Source organism: Nanorana parkeri, unplaced genomic scaffold (genome assembly GCF_000935625.1).
Source record: "Nanorana parkeri isolate BGI_ZX_2015 unplaced genomic scaffold, ASM93562v1 scaffold928, whole genome shotgun sequence".
NCBI classification, from domain to species: domain Eukaryota; kingdom Metazoa; phylum Chordata; class Amphibia; order Anura; family Dicroglossidae; genus Nanorana; species Nanorana parkeri.
Genome location: NW_017307196.1, coordinates 132,986 through 143,216, shown reverse-complemented (window position 1 = coordinate 143,216; position 10,231 = coordinate 132,986). Strand labels below are relative to the sequence as shown.

The 10,231-nt window shown below is 44.3% G+C and overlaps 1 protein-coding gene across 1 annotated transcript in view; it reads right to left on the bottom strand.

The window, feature by feature from the left end:
* MAP4K5 (mitogen-activated protein kinase kinase kinase kinase 5) overlaps positions 1-10,231 on the bottom strand; it is a 96,282-nt gene that overhangs the window by 30,258 nt on the left and 55,793 nt on the right. Inside the window, exons 7-13 of the mRNA XM_018566242.1 lie at positions 7,790-7,832; positions 6,987-7,059; positions 5,904-6,035; positions 4,475-4,537; positions 3,554-3,635; positions 3,362-3,478; positions 2,184-2,262 (exon numbers count right to left, since the gene is read on the bottom strand). Of these exons, the coding sequence (XP_018421744.1) occupies positions 2,184-2,262; positions 3,362-3,478; positions 3,554-3,635; positions 4,475-4,537; positions 5,904-6,035; positions 6,987-7,059; positions 7,790-7,832 (589 nt within the window). The remainder of the gene's footprint in view (positions 1-2,183; positions 2,263-3,361; positions 3,479-3,553; positions 3,636-4,474; positions 4,538-5,903; positions 6,036-6,986; positions 7,060-7,789; positions 7,833-10,231) is intronic.

Here is a 10,231-nt window from a genome sequence, read left to right as displayed (position 1 = left end):
CCCAGTGGTGAATAAATACCACCAAAAGAAAGCTCTATCTGTCCCCAAAAAAGGGTATAAAATTCATTTCAGTACAGCGCTGCATGACGGAATAAATGTCAGTTAAAGTACCGCAGCGCTGAATACTGAAAAATGGCCTGGATGGGAAGGGGGTTTAACACCGCGGATGTCAACTGGTTAAGAAATCGTCCAAAAGTTTCTTGAACCATTCCACATTGTTTGCTGAAATCACTGCCTGCAGGCGGCAGTGAGTTCCAGACCCTAACTGATCTTACTGTAAAGAACCCCCTTCGCCCCTTGTGCTGGAATTTTTTTTCCACCAATTTTAGGTGGCAGCCTCTAGTTTTTGCAATGGAATTAATTTTAAACAGTTTATCGCTAATGTTGCTGCCACCATTGAACATTTTGTACATGGAGATCATATCCCCCCTTAATCTCCTCACCTCCAATGTGAACATGAACTTTAAAAAAAGAACAATACAAAAGTTGAAGACTGTTTTGCAGCAAGGAAACAAAAGTACAACAAACGCTTGTACCTGGATTTGCACAGCGTTGGCAAAGTTGAAGCGTGTTGGCTGTTTACTTGTTTAAAGTAATCCCTAAACTGACCAGATTTGATCTGCTTTCATACTGGAATCTAGAGGAAGTGCGGAAGGTGAACGAGGACACTTCTGACAATAGGACACAAAGGAAGCTGTGTATATAAGAAGCATCCAGTGACAGCTGTAGCTGTGTTTAGTTCCTGTTTCTGGGGGAATTACAGCAAATGTGAATTACAGGACTTCAAATATCACAGCCCAGAATCTAACACAATGGCAGCAGACAAAAAACTGCACAGGAAGTATTATATAAAAAAAAGCTTCTGTTCGGCTTTTGTAATTAGGACATAAGAGGACTCTTGTTAGTTTTCCAATGCTTCGGAGAACCACCAACAGAAGACAAAACAAACCGCTCAGCAAGGGAACCTGTCATTAGGAAATGACAAAGAACCACAAGTACCAGTTAAGCTCGTAATACACCAGCAGAATTTTGTTTGAACAAAATATGTTTTTCAGATGAAAATAATCCAAGGAGCAAAGCGGAAATGTTTTCTTGGAACAAACGAAATTCTAACAGGGGACGTGGTTTTCGTTTGGGGAAGCTCCATTAATTCAAAAAATCCAATGTCCCCATCAAATGACATTGGTCAGGTCTCTGATGGCATGAGCAAATGCTTTGATGAGATTTTTCAAATGAACGTTAGCATGAAAATCTACTAGCCATGCAAAGCTTTACTCCCAATATAATTGTTCCTGCAGAGAACCATGGAAGAGCCAAACGTGGACACTCAAATTTGCAGCATGTCCACCACACCATCCCATAATGCAATGCAGGCACCTACACGACATCCATCCATCCCACAATGCAATGCAGGCACCTACATGACATACATCCCATAATGCAATGCAGACACCTACATGACATACATCCCATAATGCAATGCAGACACCTACATGACATACATACATCCTCAGTGCTATAGCAGGCAGCTAGAGACCACCTCAGTTCCATGGCAGGCAGCTAGAGATCACCTCAGTTCCATGGCAGGCAGCTAGAGACCACCTCAGTTGCATGGCAGGCAGTTAGAGACCACCTCAGTTCCATGGCAGGCAGCTAGGGACCACCTCAGTGCTATAGCAGGCAGCTAGAGACCACCTCAGTTCCATGGCAGGCAGCTAGAGACCACCTCAGTTCCATGGCAGGCAGCTAGAGACCACCACAGTTCCATGGCAGGAAGCTAGAGACCACCACAGTTCTGATGCAGGAAGCTAGAGACCACCACAGTTCTTAGGCAACCGGAGACCACCACAGTTCTTAGGCAACCGGAGACCACAACAGTTCTTAGGCAACCAGAGATCACCACAGTTCTTAGGCAACCAGAGACCACCACAGTTCTTAGGCAACCAGAGACCACCACAGTTACAGTACAGTAGCACCACACAGAACCAGAATTGTCAGAGCTGCCTTGAGGATGTAAAAAGGACAGAAGTGGATATCTGATGAGGTTTTTTGTTTTATGTGATCCTGATTTAAGTCCCTTTAACACAGTTCAATTCCAGACGCTCGACTTTAATCCAAGTGATTCCAACTGCTTGAAAAAAATATCTATGATGAGATGAAATAAAGACAGATTTGAAACTTACAGTTGAGCTCTGATGCGGTCCTCTCTGCTCTCATTCCCTTGTTTGTAGAACGAATGGTGTGTCGCACCGCCAAGACTGGCTGCAGGAAAACCACAATGACAAATATTACTCCTCCCCATAATCCAGCCAGGGATTCCCCACTCCAAAACTATTCTAAAATCTCAGGGCTTTGAATGTCAACTGCAGGCAAAAAAAAAAAGCAGTCAACTAGTGCACTACTACTGCTACCCAGGAAACACAGCCAATGTACTGAAGTCAGGAAGCTAACTCAGAAAAATTTAACTTTTGTCTGGAATTATTCCTGAAAAACAGCAGTGCAGTTCCTGGAAAATGAGGGTGCCTAGGCACACCTGTGTTTACATCTTGCATAATACCATCATCCTGAACCAGGAGTGCTTCCTCTGAATGTTCCCCCTGCATTCTGGGGCAGGAGGGGGCATGGCGGTGCATTGAATTCAATGGCACCGCCTCCACGCCCGCAGTGCGATCGGATGCGTGGCAAAACACTGCAAAGGCAAAAATAGGGCTTGCTCTATTTTTTGCGTTTGCGGTGGAACGGAACGCAGGCAAAGTTTTGCCACGCGTCTGATTGCACTGCGGGCTGGGGGGGGGCGGGGGGGGGGGGGGGGGGGGGGTTTGGGGGGGGTTAGGTGTGGCTTCAGTGCCATTGATTTCAATGCACCGCCACGCCTCCTCCCGCTCCTCCTCAGGGAGCCGGCCAGCTTCCGTTCCAGAGGCCGAATGCACTGGAACGTGGAGTTTTTGGTGTGAACCGGCCCTAAAGTCTCACACCATTTTATTGCTTTATAGTCCTGTCCCCCCCGCAACTACCCATTTCTTCCAGGTAAGGGGATCATGTGACTCACTCCCCTTCTTCTGACGAGATAGTGCTGGTGTTTGGGACTTGGCCAATCAGGCACCCAGTGCTGTCATATGGAGCAGGCATGCCTCCTCAGCCCTGTGTAAGCTCCAAGCCAACGTCGGGAGCTTACACAGGGCTTACTCTTTGAACGCCTAGTGGCTGAATACAGTTGGGGAGAGAGAGGGGGGCTAAATATAAAGTGAAGCTGTTTCATTGTACTGCAAATTAATTACAACACTAATGTTTTGACCAATGAAAGCATGGACACCGTTAAACGTTCCTTCTCTTCATTATAGAGAAAGGTTCAGTCACTTACCTCCAGGTCATCCTCATCAGGCTCAATATAATGGTGATGATGATCTGGGTTGTTCACCTTATCAAGAAGCTCCAGAGCCAGGAATCTGGAAAGACCCCCTTGTGCCACATACGTATGCTGGAAGAGAGAAAATCAGGGTTAGATGAGAGAAGATATGACAAACTGTACATGGTGCAGCAGGTGGGAACTTACAGTCAGGATTCGCTCAGCGGTTGGCCTTTTCTTTGGATTTTTAGTGAGAGCAACTTTGACAAAGTTATGAAACACTGGCGTCCTGAAGAAGAAACATTTAACATATAAGAATGTGCATGAATCAAAAGGTAAAAACATTGCTGAAAACTTAGAGGGCATGTAATTTAACAGCCAGAGTTCCAATGCAGGAGGTTAGGATAGTCCTTAAAAGGAGAGGAGAACTATTAGGTGGGTGCTTTTCACTCATCCTCATAGTTCTAGCCGACCTGTGACCATGAGACTGTCACAGGTTGGCTCAGTAGATCGGGAAGTGAGCGAACACATACCGGCATTCGCTCACTTCTGGATCCTGTCACGGCACAGAGCCGTGACAGGAGAGGGGCTGGATTCCCCCCTCCCCGCTCCAATCCTCCAGCGCTGACAGGCGGAATTGATGGGGGAGGGGGCGGGTACAGCTGGCTCTTCCTCTAGATAGGCAGAGCCAGCTGTCACTCATGCAGCTGGGCGGATCCAGACATAATTGTCGGGATCCGTTTCAGCTGTGGCGTCTCAGTATACTGCGAGCTGCAGCTTGCGGTATACTGAGCTTTGGGTAACGGGAGGACGCTAGTTTATGTCCTCCAGTTACCCTTCTGAGAACTATGGGGAGAAGCCCCAACCCCATAGTTCTCCTTTAAAGTGCTTTGGCTAAAATAAGTACGCAAATTAAAGTGGCCCCTGAAAGGAAGATGATTACTATTCACCTCTCAGCCCATGCCATCAACAAGCACACAGGTCATAAAGACTGAGCGAAGCCAGAACTCCTATGCTGCATATTTTTAATGGGTCAGCAACTCAGAGGTTCTAGTCCTTCTCTACTGTATTCAAATTGAGCATTGGCTCAAGTGTGGCTGCAGTTGCGGTTAAAAACAATGAACTTACCATCTCAGTTTCTCCTTTAGCTTAGGGGGCTGGAAGTTACTCTTCGACATTAGAAACAAAGCTCTATAATAAAAAAAAAAAGGGAATATTAAAAAAAGAAAGATTTCCTCTACAAAATAAAATACAGATAAAACATCCATTGAAATCTTGCCGCTGAATCACTCGCTGGCTTCTGGCACTCTCAGGGACCCCAGTGGAGAAATCTCTGTGTCCTGTTCTGTCTTAGTTTTGGGAAAGCGGGATTCCTAGTCCTGCCTGCTGTACGTGAGCAGAATGGAGATGGAGGGCAGTTTGGTGGAAGAAGCTGGTGAAAGGGTTCAACCCCATCAGCTTAGTAATTTCATAACTATTAAAGTGCAGTCTGTTGGGGTGCTTCCCTTCACTTTTTGCCCCAAAGACACAACAGGAAGAGGGAATGTTTCCAAAATTAGGGGAAATCCGTTCTTAGATAGCGGCCACTGGAACAGATGCCCCCACTAAAAGATTTTTTCCCTCTATTCCTTCTCGGTGACAAATCTAATGTTTTGGATTCCCCATCACTTTCGGTCTCGGTGATAATGGTCAAAAGGGCAAATAGAAGAGTGAATCACTCCAGTTGGAGCAGAGACAGCAATAAACTAGAAAAAAACTACTCTTGCTGTGGGGCTACCTACACACTGCGAGGGTTAAGTGCTCGTTTTGTATAGGGGCTGGAGTAAAGCAGATTGACTTAAGGCTGGGTTCACACCCAGGCGTATCGAATATGCGTGACTCGCGGTAAAAAAAACGCGCGACAAACGCGTGTTTCCGAGGGCTACTTGGCTGTATCCCAATGGAAACGCTCGACAAAAACGCCCCAAAGAAGCTCCTGTACTTCTTTGAGCGTAGGGCGTTTTGTAGCGCGTTCATACGTCCTGTAATACGCCCAGGTGTGAACCATACCCATAGGAAATGGTGGGATTTCAGTGTTGAGCGTTTTGCAGAGCGTACCAACGCGCTACAAAACGCCCAGGTGTGAACCAGGCCTAAATGATCCCCATTACCCCACCAAACTCCAGCTAGTGGAATGTCCCTTGACGTTCTCATGTTTAATGTAGGGCTATGATGACGTGACGATGTTAGCATCCGTTAGCTTTCCAAAGCCCAGTGGGGTTGTGGAGACCGGTCTACTAGTCCAGAGGGAACCGGCAGGAGCAGAGAAGTAAATCTGCATTACTCCAGTCCCCTAGACAAAAACAAGCACTGGGGTAGCCATAGATGGGCTTTAATGAAATCCATACCTGGGCTTTCTAAAGCTGCGCTAATGTGCGACAAGGAATCTGAATGCTTGCTTCAGTTTATTTTAAAAGCACAACCTAGATCTAAATCTGTTCTACAAGTTTAGCAAAGACACAAAAAAGTCACAAGCTTTGTTCGTCAGCGGACATCTAAAACCAAAGCCAAAACTGACCTCATTGGATGCAGATCAAACAATGGTGGCTGCAGCTCTGCAAGCTCTATTGCAGTGATACCGACAGCCCAGATATCACAGAGTTGGTTGTATCCTCCATTCTTCTCCACGGCTGCCACTTCTGGGGCCATCCTGTGACAGAAAGAGCATGGTCAAACATACACTGCAATATAATAGACTCAAACTGTTTATTCTTTCTGGGAAATTAGTTGAATTCTGATTCAGAGTTCTGATTTATCACACTCGGATACATTAGGCAAAATGGGCTTTAAAATGACATGAAACTCAGGAGTTAAATGCTAAAAATACATTCAAGTAACGTAACTATTAGCAACAATTGTATCTTATTTGTGTATCACTCGGCTGTAGATCCTCCAATCATCTCTGAATTGGTGCTGACACTGTCCTTCCTTCTGGAGGGGGGCTACTTTTATTCCCCATGGTCCCTGTGTGTGTTGTAAAGTAGTCACCGCTCCAAGTTCGCTCCTGTGATGGACTACAATCTCATGTTTAATTTAATAATTTGTATTGAGATTGTAGTCCAGCACAGGGGTGAGCTTGGAGCGGTGACTACTTTACAACACACACAGGGACCATGGGGAATAAAAGTAGCCCCCCTCCAGAAGGAAGGACAGTGTCAGCACCAATTCAGAGATGATTGGAGGATCTACAGCCGAGTGATACACAAAGATACATTTTTGTTAATGGTTAATGTACTTACATATGGTGTATAAGTACATATGATGTATTTTTAAGGTTTACCTCCTGAGTTTAGTGTCACTTTAATGTATGTATACAGTGTATATAATAGACCAAAATGGAGAAAATAAGCAGTTATTTCTAAGGATGTGTATACACTTTAATGCCCATGGTTTTGGAATAAAATGTCCAACAAGCTCGTATAGCTCTGATGGTCAGGTTTTCACAAACGTTTGGCCAAATAGTGTAGTAACCAATCAGTTTCTCCCTTTCTTTCTCCCATACTACACTAGAAAGGATGATGTGATTGGCTGTTATGGGCCCTGTCCTTCTTTTCAAGAGGCGGAATGCACCTAGTAGAGTAACAGAGGTGTCCTTCCTTACCAGTATGGGGTTCCGATGAAAGATTTCCTCTTGGCAATTGTTGCTGTTATTTTTGCTGCCACACCGAAGTCCGCTGTAAAATTAAAAATCCATGAGTGATTGCATGCTGACAATTTAAAAAACAAAATCTGCTCACGGTCGGCAACCATTTTGGTTTTGTGTCACTATGCTCAAGCCAAATCATGTTGGACATAAGGCAACCCATTTTTAAAAAGGTTTATGATTTAGCTATCCTTGCTGTGACATTCTTTTTACATAGTGCTCCTGCCAGTAACACCTTTCATCTCCTAGGGTGACAACGCTCACTCACAGTACTGTATCTATGAACTATTGGTGTGGTCACCCTAGGGTGCTCACCTGATTTGGACCTATAACAAAGCCTCTCTCTCCTTTTTACCACTGCATAAGGGGTAGGTGTTTTGCAGCTCTCAGAAATAAGATAGGAAGCCTGTTAAAATTCCTGGCAGGATCAACAGGTATTTTTATGCAGAAAATGTACAGAATGTAGCCACCACATCTAAGAACTGGTAAGCTGAATATACAGTATATTCAACTTTAGTTCTTGGGTTTAGATATACTTTAAATGAACAGCTGCACTTCTGGAGTTAAGGAAATATTCAATGCCATTCAGTGACAACAGAACTACAAATCCCAGCATGCCTTATCATCCAGTGGTTTGCAAGGTATTCTGGGAAATGTAGTTCCGCAAGAGCTGGAGGCTTTCAGTTTGCCAAGCTCTGCTGTAAGATAACAGGACACCTTCTCTGCAAGATTGTGAAAACAATTAGATATGCAGACGTTACCTAGTTTGACATCTCCATTGTCTGTAAGTAGTATGTTGGCACCCTAAGTGAGAAATACAATTTGTTAATAGCAGAATTGTACTGTTACAGCCATCAGCAGGAAAACAGACTGCATAAAAGAAACGGTCTTCTAAATACAACAAGCACAATAATAATAGGAACCGTATCATGGGTGACCCTGTTATCAGTGAGCACTCCTACAATGTCAGTATCTTTCACCAGAGGAAATAATTGGATGACTCCCAGGAAAGCTCGCTCTCAATTCAATTAAAGCTTTTATATGCGCCATTACTCAGTGATTCAAATAAGATTGCATGTTACAGAGGCGCCTTGACGTAACCATGTAACTTTCATATATATTTAGTAATGTACGCAACCAAGTCCTGCTTTAAATAGGACACTTAGGGGTCTAGCCATTCAAAATATATATGGAATATGCCTTTACCTTCCTGGTGGTATGATTATCTCAGTATTTTTTTTCTTCTATTTCTCGCCGGTTCCGCCCCCTACAATGCCGGCGCTGGCAGGGAAGGAACCTGGAAGATGCCAGAGTGTGGCTCGGGGGGTTACCGCTTTTGGTACGGAAAATTTACCCCCGAGCCACACTTGGGATTACCGCCAGGAAGGTTAAGAACATTCAACAAGAAAAAAATATCCTAAGACCATTTGATTTTGCCCCATTCTCATTGCAGCTGGTGAACTCACACAGAACAAAAAGGTACCCGCCATTTTGCTGGATGAATAGCTGTGCAAATGCTTTATAAATAGGCCCCTTATAATGCTCACTGAGTGAATAGCCTTCCCACGATGTAACATATAGGCTTTGCCATTTATACTGTTTCATCCATTCTTGTCCCCCAATGGTCAAGTGCAAAAGAATGACTTATTTCAAACCTTTGGCTCAGGATAACCACAGACCAACCATGGTAACCGCCATGATAACCCTCATTCAATTGTTGAAAAACAAAAACAAACTTATGATATAAAAAACAGTGACTTTGGGGGAAAAAGCCGCAGCGTGAGCTATGTGATTGTTCACTAAGGCCAATCCTCCATTTTCTGTCTGGACGTGGCTAACCGCTTTTTGAGAGGCCATTCAGTCAATGCATCTCATGACTGTGATGTATTGCAATACCGTCCTTTATGAATAGCACCCCACAAATATGTACAGTGTGGCCAACTCACAACAAACCTCTCGCCAACAACGCACAAACTACATTGGGGGGGGGGAGGGAAGTGCCGTGTGTGCTTCTAAGTCCGTTGCAGGGTGTTGGCGGCCCTTTCTTTATGCATAGACTTCCTTAACGCAATGTACATTAAGGCTCCAAAGCTAACGGCTATGAAGTACAGTCAGAATTTAAGTTACTGTTTTTCCTAAACCTAACCGCATGTAAAGCTAAACCTTAACCAGAAGCTAAACCACTAATCTACCTAGCTGTGAATCTCAAAATAACCCTTAAATCTAACTATTAGCCTTATTATGACTGCTGACCTCAGCCTAGCCCCAAGCTTAACCAACTTCACATATATCTCCTTAAGCTAACCCCAAAGCTGGCCATACATTATGTGAATTTGAAATTTGCACAGTGGGTGCTGTTGTCGGCACCCTTTCAGACGGCATCCCTCGATCAGTCAATTGAAGGAGCAGATCAGAAATGCAGAGCTGCCGGCTCTGCTCGGGTAATACCAAGGAAACAGCGGGGATTCCTCGCTCGTAAACGTTGAAGGAATCTGTTCTATTTTTTCCCTTTAGCCCACAGGCAAAACAACAAAAATAGAACAGTGCATGGGCAGCTTAAGGGATCATTTTGATCTGTTTTGCTTGTCTTTCAGAAAGAAACTAAAGTGCACAGAAACAACAAGAAAGGCTCTGCATGCTGATACACAGCCAACTGCATTCCAGTTTTCAGAAGACGCATACTCACTGATCTCAGCTAGCCAGCATGAAAACCATTGCAAAGGAAACAAGTCCTAAGGGTAAACCTAACCCTAATATTATCAGAATGAAAATAATACTATCCGGTCACCCATGTCATATCAAATTGTTCTAAAGCCACCAAAAGTCTATAACCAAATCGCTACACCAAAGTTTGTTTAGGCCAGCGGTCGCCAACCGGTGGTCCGCGAGAACATTTTGGTGGTCCCCGGGCCCCTCTGATGGCGTGCAGGCTGGGCACGGAGGCTCTGGGGCTGCTTCTCACGGACTCATGCAGCGGTTTTATATATATGTCTATATATATCTATATATAGATATAGATAGATAGATATACATACATATGAGTATATAATTATATGCAAGGAAACAAAATAAATGAGAATATATTTTGAAAAAATTCCTATTAGTGGTCCGCGGGATTTACAATGATGAATTTAGTGGTCTATGAGTTCCAAGAGGTTGGCGACCGCCGGTTTAGGCAACACGGTGGCTTAATGGTTAGCACT